The sequence below is a fragment of the Brassica napus genome, chromosome A9 (assembly GCF_020379485.1).
Source record: "Brassica napus cultivar Da-Ae chromosome A9, Da-Ae, whole genome shotgun sequence".
NCBI classification, from domain to species: domain Eukaryota; kingdom Viridiplantae; phylum Streptophyta; class Magnoliopsida; order Brassicales; family Brassicaceae; genus Brassica; species Brassica napus.
In genome coordinates, this window is record NC_063442.1 from 233059 (window position 1) to 247729 (window position 14671).

The following is a 14671-nucleotide window of genomic DNA, read 5'->3' on the forward strand; positions in this document are numbered from 1 at the left end:
GGGAAAAGAAGACAAAATGACTGATTTCCATCTCTACAAAATAACTATGCAGTGGTTGTAGTGGTATGGTCTGTTTTTGAGGACGCTTTGCATACCTTCCTCATATTCAAATCTAAACTTAAAACAGTATTTGCCTAGATCCGAACCTAGGATCTTGCCTTTGGAAGTCTAGATTTTAGGGAGTTCCTTGATGAATCAAGAGATTGGTTGCTCCTTAGGGTTTGTGAGCCTTTGATTAAAAGTATTGTTCTGGATGAGGAAGGAGTTGTCAAACTCCAGAGCACACACTCTCTTACATGTTGGTGGAACTGAGCTGACTGGAGACCTTTCCCTTTTCCTGCAGCAGTGAATTTTTGTGGACTCGTGAGGAATCTTCAACAAGAGAAAATGAAGCTTTCAGGTATGTGATAACTGAGATAAGAAAATGAGGGTTTAAAGGGAGGATGAAAGACGTTTGATGTTTGAAAAATGCCATTTGGAGGTCGTAGAGGAGTAGCAGTTGACTCTACACTGGACAGTGAAGTTGTTAGACGTCTCGGGGTCTTCCATGCTGCACTAGACTGGAGGATGGTCACTAAATTCGGACCATGTAGATCCTAAAACCCATACTAGGTATTTAATAGTGATTGTATGTAAGAGATCAAACCCATCTCACTACAATAGTGATAGGCACGGCACCCCCGGATATCTAGATCCTGAATACCATCCATCAATCAAACCAGTACACGAAGAAGAGCGATGCGTACAGGTGTTGACGGAATTGGAATTGAGCTGCTCATCTCCAGAACAGCCACAGAGCCATGTATATATGTGAGGAAGAGGAAGCATACTTAGGAGTAGAACCGAGGAACTACGTCGCTACTATTTAAACAACTCACTCATACCTTTGCCTTTACCATTATGTTTTGGTGTGTTTTGTCTTAATACCCTAATTAAAAGCCACAGAGCCATGTATATATGTGAGGAAGAGGAAGCATACTTAGGAGTAGAACCGATGAACTATGTCGCTACTATTTAAACAACTCACTCATACCTTTGCCTTTACCATTATGTTTTGGTGTGTTTTGTCTTAATACCCTAATTAAAAGTTTCAGATCTAAAAAACTATAACTATTTAATTTAGCAGAATTATGAAAATTAGACTACTAGAAATAAAAATTTTATTCATCAAATATTAAGAGAGATAACTTTACAATCCACAAAAAAAATTAACAAGATTTCATATGAAATTTGGTTACTAGAAATAAATTTTTTTGTGCTATCTCATACTCATCTCTATTTTGTATGTTTATTTAGTTCAATAAATATAAAATAAAACTATCAAATTCAATGCATGTCAAATATATATATGAATCTTTATATTTATAACGCCTTTAGAGAACTTTTATGGAAGTTTTAGTCAGTTTTTGTAGATACCATGTATTTTATGTTATTGTTAGTAACATTTTGCAAGCTTACTCTATCTGAACAAAGACTTCCAAAAATTATGATATTATCATAAACGAAGTAATATATCGTATATATGTTCAAGGAATTACCATAACTTTTATATTGGCAAACCCTATAACACAAAAATTATGAAAAAAATTACATATAAAGAAACAATCTTCTAAATACCATTAATAAAGGGTAAAATGACTAAATTACTTCATATTCTATAATTTTATTTTAAATACCCTCCTAAATAATAAATTTTAAACCCTAATCACTAATTCCCATCCAAATATAAAACAAGAATATATTTTTTAATTAATGCTATTTCAAAAAAAATATTTTGTGTACTATTTTTTGAACAAATAAGTAATTTAGTGTTATCTAGTGTTTTCCTTTTTTTTTTAATCTCAGTTTTCAAATGATATTTCTCTGTCTGCGTTCCATGAATTGGAAATCTGACTGAAATAAAATTCCTTTCCACATACAAATAACAAATACATCAAATATAAATTCCTTTTACGTTACCGCGGTGGCCTTGAGTGTTAAGTATACTTGTATGATTTCACCTTTCACTTCACATTTCAGCTACTCTTTTAGATTCTCCCTTTCCGCTATTTTTTTTTTCCAAAAAAAAAAATGATTCATCTAAGAAAAGTGCCAAAATACATTGTAACTCTCAGCTTATTACTACCAGTTGCCTTGCTCCTAATATTCTTATCAACCGTCGTTTCATCTCATTCACCAACCCTCCACAAAACGCAGCATCTTACATCCTCCGGTAACACCACCGACCTCCTCGTCGCCACTTTAAATCAAACCATCTCCAAGGTCAATCTTTCTTCCTCAAACTTCTCCGAGCTCCAAACGAGTCTCGGCTCAAACCTAACACATCGCGACCGTTGCGCGTTTGGTGACTGTCTCGAGCTACTCGATGACACCGTCTTAGATCTTATCGCCGCTGTCTCGGAGCTCCAGTCTCCTTACCCGGTGTTCAACAGCGTCAGTATGTTGCTCAGCGCCGCTATGACGAATACACGAACGTGTCTTGATGGCTTTGCTTCTAGCGACGACGACGAGGACGAGAATACTTATGGCAATAGTAAAACGTATGGACTTGCTGAGAGCATGAGGGAGAGTCTTTACAATATCTCTAGACATGTCAGGGAATCACTAGCTATGCTTGAGAATATTCCGGGGAAATTAGAGAATGATGTTGGGTTTCCGACGTGGGTCGACCGGAAACTCCTTCAGGATCCGACAGATGAGACTAAGATTGATCTGGTGGTGTCTCGAAATGGTACTGGAAACTTCACAACCATTGGAGAGGCCGTGTCGGCCGCTCCCAACTTGAGCGAGACCAGGTATGAAAACGTTACATGTTAGGTTATTATTGGTAATGTTACATGCTTATCCCTTTTGCATGTTTTACAAATTATGAAATTATATTAAATAAGCTTTTAAAAATAATTTTAGTGTTTCTTTGTTTTTTGCCAGTTTAATGATTACTTTCCTTCTTATCTTTTGGGTCGATTTTATTTTGCTTCTTTTAAAAAAAACAGATTAATTCGATTCAAAAGAATAGTTAAGCATATTAATATCTAACTCTAAGGTATCGGGTGGTTCTTTATTTAATATCTAAAATTGTGCACATAAACACTTACGAATAAATTCAGAGAGTACCGTGGTGAAATGTTCATCAGAGCTTTTCGATGAATTACTTCTTTCTTTATAGAGATTTTTTTCTCAAAATATCTTAAACTTATGTAGTAATCGTCACGGATCTAACAACGACAAATCTTAAACTTGAAGAACCAGACAATTTTTATCATTCCTACACGTGATCAATGGCAATACCAATAAGTGTTGACAAAAAAAACAATTAGTGTCAAGTCATCACAAATGTCTCATCAATTTTTATCATTCCTACACATAAACAACGCCACCCCAAATTCTCATAAACGTAAGTAAAAAAGCTAGATTTTTAATATCTCCAAATAAACTGTCCCTACTTATAAGATAGTTTAAGTAGAAGTGCAAAAAAAAAACATTAATGAAAAAATTGCGTAGAACATTAATTATACATATTTTTACTTCAAGAACATTGAATGAGAGACGTAGAAAAGTTATTGCATTCTCACCTTAATACATTTTTGATAGGAAGCTCTTTCAAAAATTTCTCACCAAAATATTACTATTGATTTTTTTTCTTTAAATATGAAAAATTCAAGAGAACCGTTTCTTTGTAAAGAATAAAAAATATTGAAAACACTGGTTTTACACTTGTCTTCTCTTGGTACAATTAGTTTTTAACCATTTAATTTTAATATAAAGTAAAATAAAACATAAAACTAACTTAAAATGCTAATATAATAAAAATTAATTAAATCTGGGAGACTGATCACTACAAATGATCTTGGTGCATCTTACACTACTTTTTTCATTAATTATTATTCATTTTATTCTTTTAAGATGCATGCTTCCAAAACTGAACACATTTGCTATCATATTTACTTTCAATCCTACCTGAAATTCATTCATTTTATTCAGTCTTTAGATTCTTGTTTATTTCTAAATAGCCATTTGATCTTCTATTTTGAACAGAAATCCAAATTTCTCATTTTTATTTATAAACAATAAATAGTTTTTCTTATAACGATAAACAATAAATAGTCGTTTGACCCTCCAAAAAAACAACAAAAATTTTGCTTCGACAATATTATTATTTTGGTTTAGTAATACATTTTTTGTCAACAGTTTAGTTATACATAATAATGCTTTATTTATTAATAACTTAATACTATGAGAGTAATATTGAAATTTTTTTATGATAGATTTGTGATATATATAAAGTGTGGAGTATATTTCGAAAACATTGAAATACCGAGGGAGAAAACGACGATAATGTTCCTCGGAGACGGAATCGGACAGACAGTAATAAAAGCTAACCGCAGCGGCGCAGATGGATGGACAGCATTTAACTCTGCTACTGTGGGTAAGTTTTCTTGATAATTTTCTTTATATTTTAGTTACAACTTATAACTTTAATCAAGCCCTTTCTCAAAAAAAAAAAAAAAACTTATAACTTTAATTTATAAATCTATTAGTTATACGTTCTTTTTTGCTTATGCAGGCGTAAGAGGTAGTGGTTTCATAGCTAAGGACATATCATTCGTGAACGATGCTGGACCGACCAAGCACCAGGCTGTGGCGTTGCGTAGCGGGTCTGACCTCTCTGCTTTCTACCGATGCAGCTTTGAAAGTTACCAAGACACCATTTACGTCCACTCACACAAACAGTTCTATAGAGAATGCAATATATATGGCACGGTCGATTTCATATTTGGTGACGCAGCGGCTGTGTTCCAGAACTGTAGTCTCTATGCTCGTAGGCCAAACCCTAACCAGAGAATCACATATACTGCTCAAGGTCGAGAAGATCCTCGTCAACCCACGGGTATTTCTATAATAAACTGCAAGATCTTGGCTGCTCCCGATTTGGTCCCTGTGAAGACTGACTTCAAAGCATACTTAGGTCGTCCATGGCAATTATATTCTAGAACGGTTATTATAAAATCGTTTATTGATGATTTGGTTGATCCTGCTGGATGGTTGCAATGGAAAGACGATTTTGCTCTTGACACTTTATATTATGGAGAGTATATGAATGAAGGCCCCGGTTCGAACATGACAAACCGGGTCAAATGGCCCGGTTTTAAGCGTATCGAAACCGCAGTGGAAGCAACTCAGTTCACTGTCGGTCCGTTTATTGATGGTAACAAATGGCTTAACTCTACAGGAATTCCTTTTACTCTTGATCTCTAAGCTTGATCTTATATATAGAAATCTTGCAATAATATTAAAATGTAAGCAAAATGTTTGGTAACACTTACATAGCAATTGTAAGTAAGGTGATCAAATCATTTTAGACTAATGTATTTCCTCTTTGTAATGAACTTAGTCTAGTTAAACCATACATCGATTTGATCGCAATAATCTAAAGAACTCACAAAATCACCACGCGATCTCGTAAACACAAAAAAAAAAAACTTACCAACAAAAAGTTGACATAATGGCTAAAATTCTTGAATCACCTAGTAGAGGTCTAATTGTTTATTTGTTTAAATTTCACTGGAAAGAATATGTTCTCTTAAAATAATTAATTTAAAATGATATGGATCTCGTTCGAGGTAGAAATATGTATAAGCTTTGGGATTCAGAACTTTTTAATCATTAATTCAAAGAGATACAAGAAAACTTGAAGAAACAATTTTAGTTGTTCCGAAACGAGAAATAGAGCAAAACTATAACGGTGAACAAATAGAATCAACAAGTTCATGAACTCGATGTGCGATCCCTATGTTTCGGTCTGTCACAACCAATTAATCAACTACTCTGTAAACTAAAATATATGTACAATCAACATATCAACAACTTAAACAGCGAAGTCACACAAGCCCTGTTTATATGTAGGGATCAATCACAAGTAATGAGTTGGTTGCTTAACCACAAACCGTCCTTATATTAAACTAGCTCTTCAACTTGACATATAATCTTGGTTTAAGCTACAATAAAAATGATTTTCCATCACCAAGTTACAATACTCTTGTAACGTTTTGTAGTGGTTAATCTCTCTTTTTCATCCGTTGATTTAATTTATCCAAAAGAAAAGAAAAAAACAAAGTGGCCGATTGTGGAGGACAGGAGGGTGATCAAATTGGGTTTTACGTATGAGAAGGGTGCATGCATGTTAAACGAAAAAGACCTTTGAACGAATTATTCATTAAATTTTGTTACTTACCTTCTTTAACTCTTTGTTCAAAGTGGAATATTACAGCTAATACTAACTTCTTTTGAAAACAATCAGTGTTGTTTGTACTGTCCATAGCTAAGCCCTAAAAGAAAGTAACTATCATCTTTTAATTATGTTTTCCCATTCTCATCATTTCTGCTTCTATTATATCAAACAAATAATTTTTTAATTTGGAGCTTAGTTTAATTTTATTGTTGTTTGGTAATTTTGACGTGCTATTTTTATATATTAAATAAAAAGGTTGGACTGAATCTGTAAACAACATTTTTAAGAACATAAAAACATGCGTAAAACTCAGTTTTTGGTGAGTTAATAATTAATATTTTGACTGAAGCTGGTGCCTATATATTTGGAAATTTTATACATCTATGCATTTTACGTATTTTGTGAAAATCTTGATGTATTTAATGTGTATCTTTAAAAATAATTTATTCAAATTGAAGAAAGACGTCCATACTCGTATGTTTATGTTTGAGTACATTTATCATAAGTTGAAAGAATTACCATTGTCTAGAGGAAATGAGGTTGATGAGTAAAGTAATATTATTCCTTTGTCAAAAAAGTAATATTATTCGCAGTCTCTCTGTTATTTTAATCTTCGCCTCTATATCATTAGTTACCTTTAAGGGTTTATATATAAGACTACAAGCTCTCACTACAGTCTTGAAAAAAAAAGAAGATGCATAATCCAAGTAGAAAAACGTCAAAACACATAAATCTCAACTTACTAGCATTGACCTTTCACCTAATCTTCTTAATACCCACCGTTCATTCACGATCCACCCAGCGTCTAGCCGAACCCAATAACATCACTGAGCTCATCGTCGCTACTTTAAACCAAACTATCTTAAACGTCAATGTCTCTTACACTACCTTCTACAACCTCCAAAAACGTCTTGGTCCAAACATAGCTCGCCGTTACCGCTGCGCATTCGAAGACTGTCTCGGTCTACTCGATGACACTATCTTCGATCTTGAAACTGCAATCTCCAAGCTCCAAACTTCTTCTCTTGGGGCCCACGATGTCAATATGTTGCTCAGCGACGCCATGACGAACCAAGACACGTGTCTCGAGGGTTTCAAGACAAGTGGAATTCATGAAAAAAATAGTGATAACACGTATAAATTGACTGATAGCTTGAAGGATAGCATCTTAAAGATCTCTAGCAACCTCAGTAACTCTCTGGGCATGCTTCAGAAGATTCCAGGACATGAACTCTCCCCGGAAGCGTATGAGGTTGACGTTGAGTTCCCGAGTTGGGTCTTAGAGAATGACAAGAGACGCCTTCACGCTCCGGTGGAAAAAACTAAGTTTAATCTCATGGTGGCTCAAGATGGTACCGGAAACTTCACTACCATCAACGATGCGGTCTCGGCCGCTCCTACCTCGAGTGTAACAAGGTACATACATCTTACCTCAACGTAGTAAAGCACCAACGTTAACATTTGGAACAAAATTATAAAATCTATATTGGTACTATTTTATTTATTCTCAAGTAATACCAGTAGTAAAATTGGTGATGTCGGAACAAAGAAAAGATATGTACATGCATGTTTTGGCTTATCAATGTTGATAATATATGATTTTTTTCTTACTTTTTTTCAAATGTGATTTATGAAAATTTCACGATGTCATTGTTTTTTCTTCAGCTTTATGGTTCTAATATACACCAACATTAACATTAGGAACAAAAGTTTTAAAAATGCAAATCTACATTCATACATATTTTATTTATTATTCTCAAGTAACACCAGTTGTAAAATTGGTGATGTTAGTACAAAGAAAAGATATGCACATGCATGTTTTCGGTTTATCAATGTTGATAAATATGATTTTTTTTTCTTTCAAATGTTATATGTGAATTGGGCCATGTCATTGTTTTCGTTTAATTTTTCTTTGAACTTTATTCCTTTTTCATTAATTTATTGTTTTAGTATACACCCTTCAAAATTTTTTTTACAGGTTTATGATATATATAAAACGTGGGGTATACTTTGAGAACGTTGAGATACCGAAGAATAAGACAATAATAATGTTTGTGGGAGACGGTATCGGAAGAACAGTCATAAAAGCAAACCGCAGGAAGGGTAACTTGGGAACATTTCAAACTGCTACCGTAGGTTAGCCTTTGATCAAAATACTTTGGCTTTTTTTTCAAATGCTAATTGCTAAACATCTAGAAAAATAAGCTGCTTATAACGAGTAACGATTCTAGTTTTATGGCGTCGTCCAGGTGGCCACATACTTGATTTCTTATGGGTTTAGGCTGGGGCCGAATGATATGTCGAGCCCAAATAAAATCCAAATTTTCTTTCTTCAAAAAATAAATATAACCTAATGTTTTTTTTGCTAAAAAAATCCAACCTAATGTAATCTTCATATTATATATGGTTGTAGTATAACGAGTAACTAATAGACAATTGTTCATGCAGGCGTGAAAGGTGAAGGGTTCATAGCTAAGGATATATCATTCGTGAATTTTGCTGGACCGTCACCACAAGCCGTGGCATTGCGAAGCGGCTCTGACCACTCTGCTTTCTACCGTTGCTCGTTCGAAGGCTACCAAGACACTCTTTATGTCTATTCAGGCAAACAGTTCTACAGAGAATGTGATATATATGGTACGGTCGATTTCATATGTGGTAACGCGGCTGCTGTGTTCCAAAACTGTAGTCTTTTTGCTCGTAAACCAAATCCTGGGCAGAAAATCGTATACACCGCTCAAAGTCGCACTTGTCCGAACCAGTCTACTGGTATCTCTATGATTAACTGTAGATTCTTGGCCGCTCCTGATTTGATCCCTGTAAAAGGAAGCTTCGAGGCGTACTTAGGTCGACCGTGGAAAAACTTCTCTAGGACTATCATCATGAAATCGTTTATTGACGATCTGGTTGTTCCTGCCGGATGGTTGGAGTGGAACGGAAATTTTGCTCTTGAAACCCTACATTATGGAGAGTACATGAATGAAGGACCTGGATCAAACATTACAAACCGGGTCAAATGGCCTGGCTATAGACCCATACTAAACGAAACGGAAGCAACCCAATTCACAGTCGGTCCATTTATTGATGGTGGGACGTGGCTTAATTCAACCGGCATCCCATTTAATACCGGTTTGTAATCACAGATTTGATTGTAAACATGAGATCAAGTCACTTTAGACTTGTACCTAAAAATTAATATGATCAACATTCTATAATTTTTTTATCACTACAGGTCTGGTGGGTGTGTAGTTATGTATCCAACTCGAAAAATGACATACCCTAGCAAGTGAGAATAAATTATCTATATACGTTTAATGGTCTATTAAATTTCACATATATCATTAAATTAAACTAAAATCTAGTCAAAGAAATTTAGTTTCCAATATATGAAACTTAGTTTTGAGATAAAAGTTATAGCCTTTACCATCTGTTTTCTTGGTTGTTCATCAATAATGGATAAACTTTTACAGAGAAGCAGGAAAAGGAGAATAAGAACATGAATCCAAAGTTATTTTTGCTCTTTATAGATAACGTGTTTTGTTCTGGGGGTCATGAGGCATGTGGAATCATCACAGGAGCGCACATGATAAGTACGACATTCCCATCATCTCCATTATTATTATTCAATGCTACTCTTCATACCTATATAGATATAGCTAATTATACATGTACATATAGATATATAGGGTATCAATCTTGCTAAAATATGTAACCAACATTATCCATATATGGTTTATTAATTACTCGAAGAGTAGAGGGGAGTTAGTGCTCGATTAGTATCCAGTTAGAAAATGTGCCATGAGCTACCCGTGATTGTTTTTCTTTTTTTCTCAACAGTCCCGTCCGCAAATACCATGTTGCAGCATCCACTTATCTTCTCAGTCTTTTTGGGCCATCGAACCTGTTCAAGCGGACTTCTGGGCATGGAAGAGATTGCTTAAGCTCAGAATTCTAGCTATTAGATTCTGCAAATCTGTGCTAGGAAATGGACGAACAACTAGTTTCTGGTTTGACGCTTGGACGCCATTGGGCCAACTGATCACTTACTTGGGGCCTCTCGGTCCAAGGGCTTTAAGAGTCAGAAAGGAGGCAGTGGTAGCGGATGTTGCTAGAGACTCAGCGTGGTCTTTACCTCACCCCCGATCTCAACAGGAATTTGATATACACTCTCATCTCACTACTATAGCTCTTCCTCTATCTCATGATATTGTTGATGAATACGAATGGATTGTTGATGACTCTCCTTCAAATGTTTTCAGTGCCTCTACCACATGGGAAGCCCTGAGACCAAAGCAGGAGATTCAAGACTGGCATGACGTGGTCTGGTTCAAAGGATCAATACCGAAGCATGCCTTTACAATGTGGACAGCTAACTATGACAGGTTGCCAACAAAGGCCCGGCTTTCTACGTGGGGTCTCCCGATCTCACCCCTTTGCTCCTTCTGTTCAAGAGAACCAGAAACGAGGGAGCACTTGTTTTTGACATGCGAATACAGTCTCGAAGTCTGGAGCTACGTCTTCAGCAGATGCCATCCTCCTACCTCTCCACTCACGGACTGGGCAGAGCTACTCTCTTGGATCCGAGCCCCTAGCTCTAAGAGACTATCTCTGCTTAGGAAATTAACAACTCAAACTGTGGTGTTTCAGTTGTGGAAACAGCGAAATAACTTGATCCATAACAAGATCTCTCTCCCGGCGACCGCGGTCTTCAGGAGCATTGACAAAGAGCTGAGAAATGTTATCTCTGCTAGAAGGGAGTATAAGAGATTCAAAGATCTTATGGCAATGTGGCTTTGATAAGCCCTTAGTTTCTAGTTAAAATGTTGACCCATCTTGTTTTTCTTTTTTTTTGCCAAGATGGTTCAGAACCAAGATAATACTTTTTGTAGAATCTATTTTCATATATGATATTTACAGTTTAGCAAAAAAAAAAAAAATACCATGTTGCATGCGTTTGACACCAATTACAGATATTATATTATGATGTGATAGCATTTTGTTGATTTTTTTTATTTTTATTTTAGCTTATTGTTATCTCTGTTTATGCTAAACAAAAGTATAATTTCAAAATAATTATATGCATATATTTTTGGCAAAATGATATGCATATATTTAATGTTTTAATTAGTTGTAAATTTTTATTGAAATTTTAAAAGTATGTGGTTTGCCTTGTTACATCATTATTACATAATCCTTCTATTTTTATTTATAATTTTGTTGGTTAAATACTACCGAAGATACTTTATTTTATATATTTTCTATAAAAATATTATTTTGTCTTTAACCTAAAGTTTCTATCATATTTTAGGAAAAGTAAAAGGAGTGGAGGAAAATCCATTAGATTAGATAGGAAGAAATGGAACTTATTTATTAAAAAATCGCTAATGATAAATCATGTTTCAAATTCTATTTATAAGTTTTAATTAAATCTTATTTGCTTAGTTAACTTTTACATTTAAAAAAACTAATATTATAAAACAATAAAACTTCTAAAATGACTTATATATTAAAACAGTGGAATGTTACTAATGTCGATTATCATTCACAACACATAATTTAACAATATAGGATCAGAGACTGTTAACATGAAACGCAAAAAAAACAATTTTTTTGTCTGTTTGTGGTCTGAGGTCTTCATACAAAAAAACTGAACACAAAACTACAAAAATCTGGACTTGAAAATCAACATAAATGTGTAAAAGTACTACTAATCTATGAACCAATCACTACCACTAAGAATATGTTCAACTGAAAAAGAAAAGATGCTACATTAGATTGATTTGATCAGTTTTGTCTTTCATCACGTTTGTTTTATAATCAAGTAAAAACGACAAATGTTTGAGACGCAACAAAATCTAAAAACAGTTTTAACTTTGTGATCCTTGTAAGATCTAAAAATAATAGTTTTGAAATTAGTGAAAATATAAAGGATTGTCTCGATAAAGTAAATCACACTGTTCATCTGCAATGTAATTTGGGCCCTCGACGTTTATTTTAATTTTCCGTAAATTAAGTGATTGGCTTGTTGATAAGTTATGACAATCATTACTCTATCGCATTTACTTGTACAGCATCATTCAAATAATTGTAACCTTTTTAGCATAAAACATAACAATATGCAATAGCACTCCCATATGTTACGGACTCCTCTTAAAGAGAAACCACTAATAATGCCTAATAATTGTTTATAATGGCCAGAGCTTATTGTTCATCATAGATTCGTATGGAAAAAGCTTGTCACATGCACACATGTATGTGGAATGATTACAAAGTCACGTTGAAAATCCATCATCATTATCGAACAATCTACTAAAAGTATGTTCACGAGATTGTCTAGGCAACTGTTAACTGTTTAAAGCTAAGTTAAAAAAAAACGGTTAACTGTTTAAGAGTAGGCAACGGTTTGATGTAAATTTGATCGTTATAAGAGAATGCAGAAATAAACGAAAGTAATTGGCACGTCGATGTATGTGGCTTATCCTTTATTCGTGACAGATAAATCCAGCTTAATAGCGTTTGAAGGTGAAGTTTACTATAAAAAGTGATCGTTTGTGTCATGTATCTACAATTTCATTATACGAGAAATCAAAAGGATTACAATTTTTAAATCACTATAATCTTTTATAAACCTTTGAACACCTAAAAATATTTATTTAGAGCATTTTCAACAATGACACCAAATTTGGTGTGGAAATTACACTAAATTTAGTATTTTGGTGTCAAAACCTTTTGGTCATCTCCAACGATGACACTAAATTTAATATCAAAAATAATATTATACTAGGTATTTTGCCCGCGATGCGGGCTTAAACATTTTCATAATTTTTGAAAAGTTCTTTGTACACTATATTTATTATACTAAAATAAATCTTCAAATAACTTAGTATTATATTTTTAATTATATAATTGAAAAATATTATTTGATTAATATTTAATTATATAATGTATGTTTTAACTTTTTACTAAAATACCTTTTCAGATACAATAAAAAAAAATATATATATATATAGAAATTATCTTTTTTAATTATATTTTTAGATTTTGGATAATTCAATATTCTATTTTTAATTATATAATTAAGAATTTTATTTGATAAGTATTTAGTTATATAATTCATGTTTTAACTTTTTACTAAAATACTTTTTCAGATAACAATACAATATATACATAAATTATCTCTTTTAAAAATTATATTTTCAGATTTTGGATAATTCTAACTATTATTAATAATTCAATATTCTATTTTTAATTATGTAAGTAAGAATTTTATTTGATTAGTATTTAGTTATATTATTCATGTTTTTAAATTTTTACTAAAAGACCTTTAGATAACAATACAATATATACAGAAATTAACTCTTTTTAAAATTATATTTTCAGATGTTGGATAATTCTTACTATTATTAATTTTATTCAATTATATAATTAAATCAATTAAAATTTCGTTTTTATTTTTTAATTTAGTTATACATTTTATTCATTAAGGATATAAACGATATTAACCACTCTAACTTTTAACGTGAGAGCACGATTCCAAAAATTTACTTCGCAAATAATAGTATAGATATGATTTGATATTTTTAGTTTCAAGTTTCAACACGAAATTTCACGTGACCAAATCCAAGCGATTGTTTATTAAATTACATGAACATAATATATTCTGATTCGAAACCATAATGTTAATTAACTCTCGGGTCTACAATAACTAAACTAATTTACATAGTAACCCCTAATTGAAACCTGTAACTATCTATAGTAACAAGTTATAAGAGATTCAAAGCATATTAATAATGGTATAATTATTTATTTGGTAATATGATAACTATATTTATTTATGTAATAAAAAAGTTATATAACGGTGATATTTCAGCAAATAATGATGTACCCATTTTGTTAAACATAATCCCAAACCACAGAGTCCAAAAGTTATATTGTGAGTAGCCACACTTTAGAAATTTGTCCCCTGAAATTTATCTAGTAAAACAATTTAAACTGTTTCATATAATAACTTAAAGTAACAATTAAATCAGCCACAGAAAAAGTAGTAAATTAAATTGAACAATAATTAAACTATTTCCATTATATTGTTGTTCAAAATTCAAATGGTTATGCGCTCATTATATTGGTCAAAGTCTTCTGATATCGATTTCCATTTAGACTCATCAGTCTGAAACTATGATTGAACTACTGTAAACAAATTTGAATGATAAAATCTCGAATATTAATAAAAAGAATGATATTTTGGAATAAATAAAAGTTAGATCGGTTTGTCTTTTACAAAATTCAGAAGCACCGAATCTTATCTAAATATCAGATACGTAATCAAGTACATGCAAGAATAGAATCAGACACACAAGTAAAATGAATCTTTAGTCATAACTTAGATTTGCGAATGGGCTTCCCCATCTCCCACCGAGTCCAAACAAGCAGCAGGAGTACGGA

The 14671-nt window shown here is 32.9% G+C and overlaps 3 protein-coding genes across 3 annotated transcripts; all 3 read left to right on the forward strand.

The window, feature by feature from the left end:
- The first annotated feature begins 1361 nt into the window (after positions 1 to 1361).
- On the forward strand, positions 1362 to 5291 carry LOC125577627 (probable pectinesterase/pectinesterase inhibitor 40). Its single transcript, XM_048739112.1, has 3 exons — positions 1362 to 2795; positions 4266 to 4426; positions 4565 to 5291. The coding sequence occupies exons 1-3, from the start codon at positions 2071 to 2073 to the stop codon at positions 5254 to 5256; spliced, it is 1578 nt and encodes a 525-aa protein (XP_048595069.1). The 5' UTR covers positions 1362 to 2070; the 3' UTR covers positions 5257 to 5291.
- A 1632-nt stretch (positions 5292 to 6923) lies between these two features.
- Positions 6924 to 9366, forward strand: LOC106363883 (probable pectinesterase/pectinesterase inhibitor 39). The gene is given in 3 exon segments (NM_001316254.1): positions 6924 to 7645; positions 8208 to 8365; positions 8678 to 9366. Coding segments are annotated over 3 exon segments (1569 nt in total).
- A 132-nt stretch (positions 9367 to 9498) lies between these two features.
- On the forward strand, positions 9499 to 11026 carry LOC125577956. Its single transcript, XM_048740169.1, has 2 exons — positions 9499 to 9515; positions 10093 to 11026. Exons 1-2 carry the CDS (start codon positions 9499 to 9501, stop codon positions 11024 to 11026), a joined length of 951 nt encoding a protein of 316 aa, XP_048596126.1.
- Positions 11027 to 14671: the final 3645 nt, after the last annotated feature.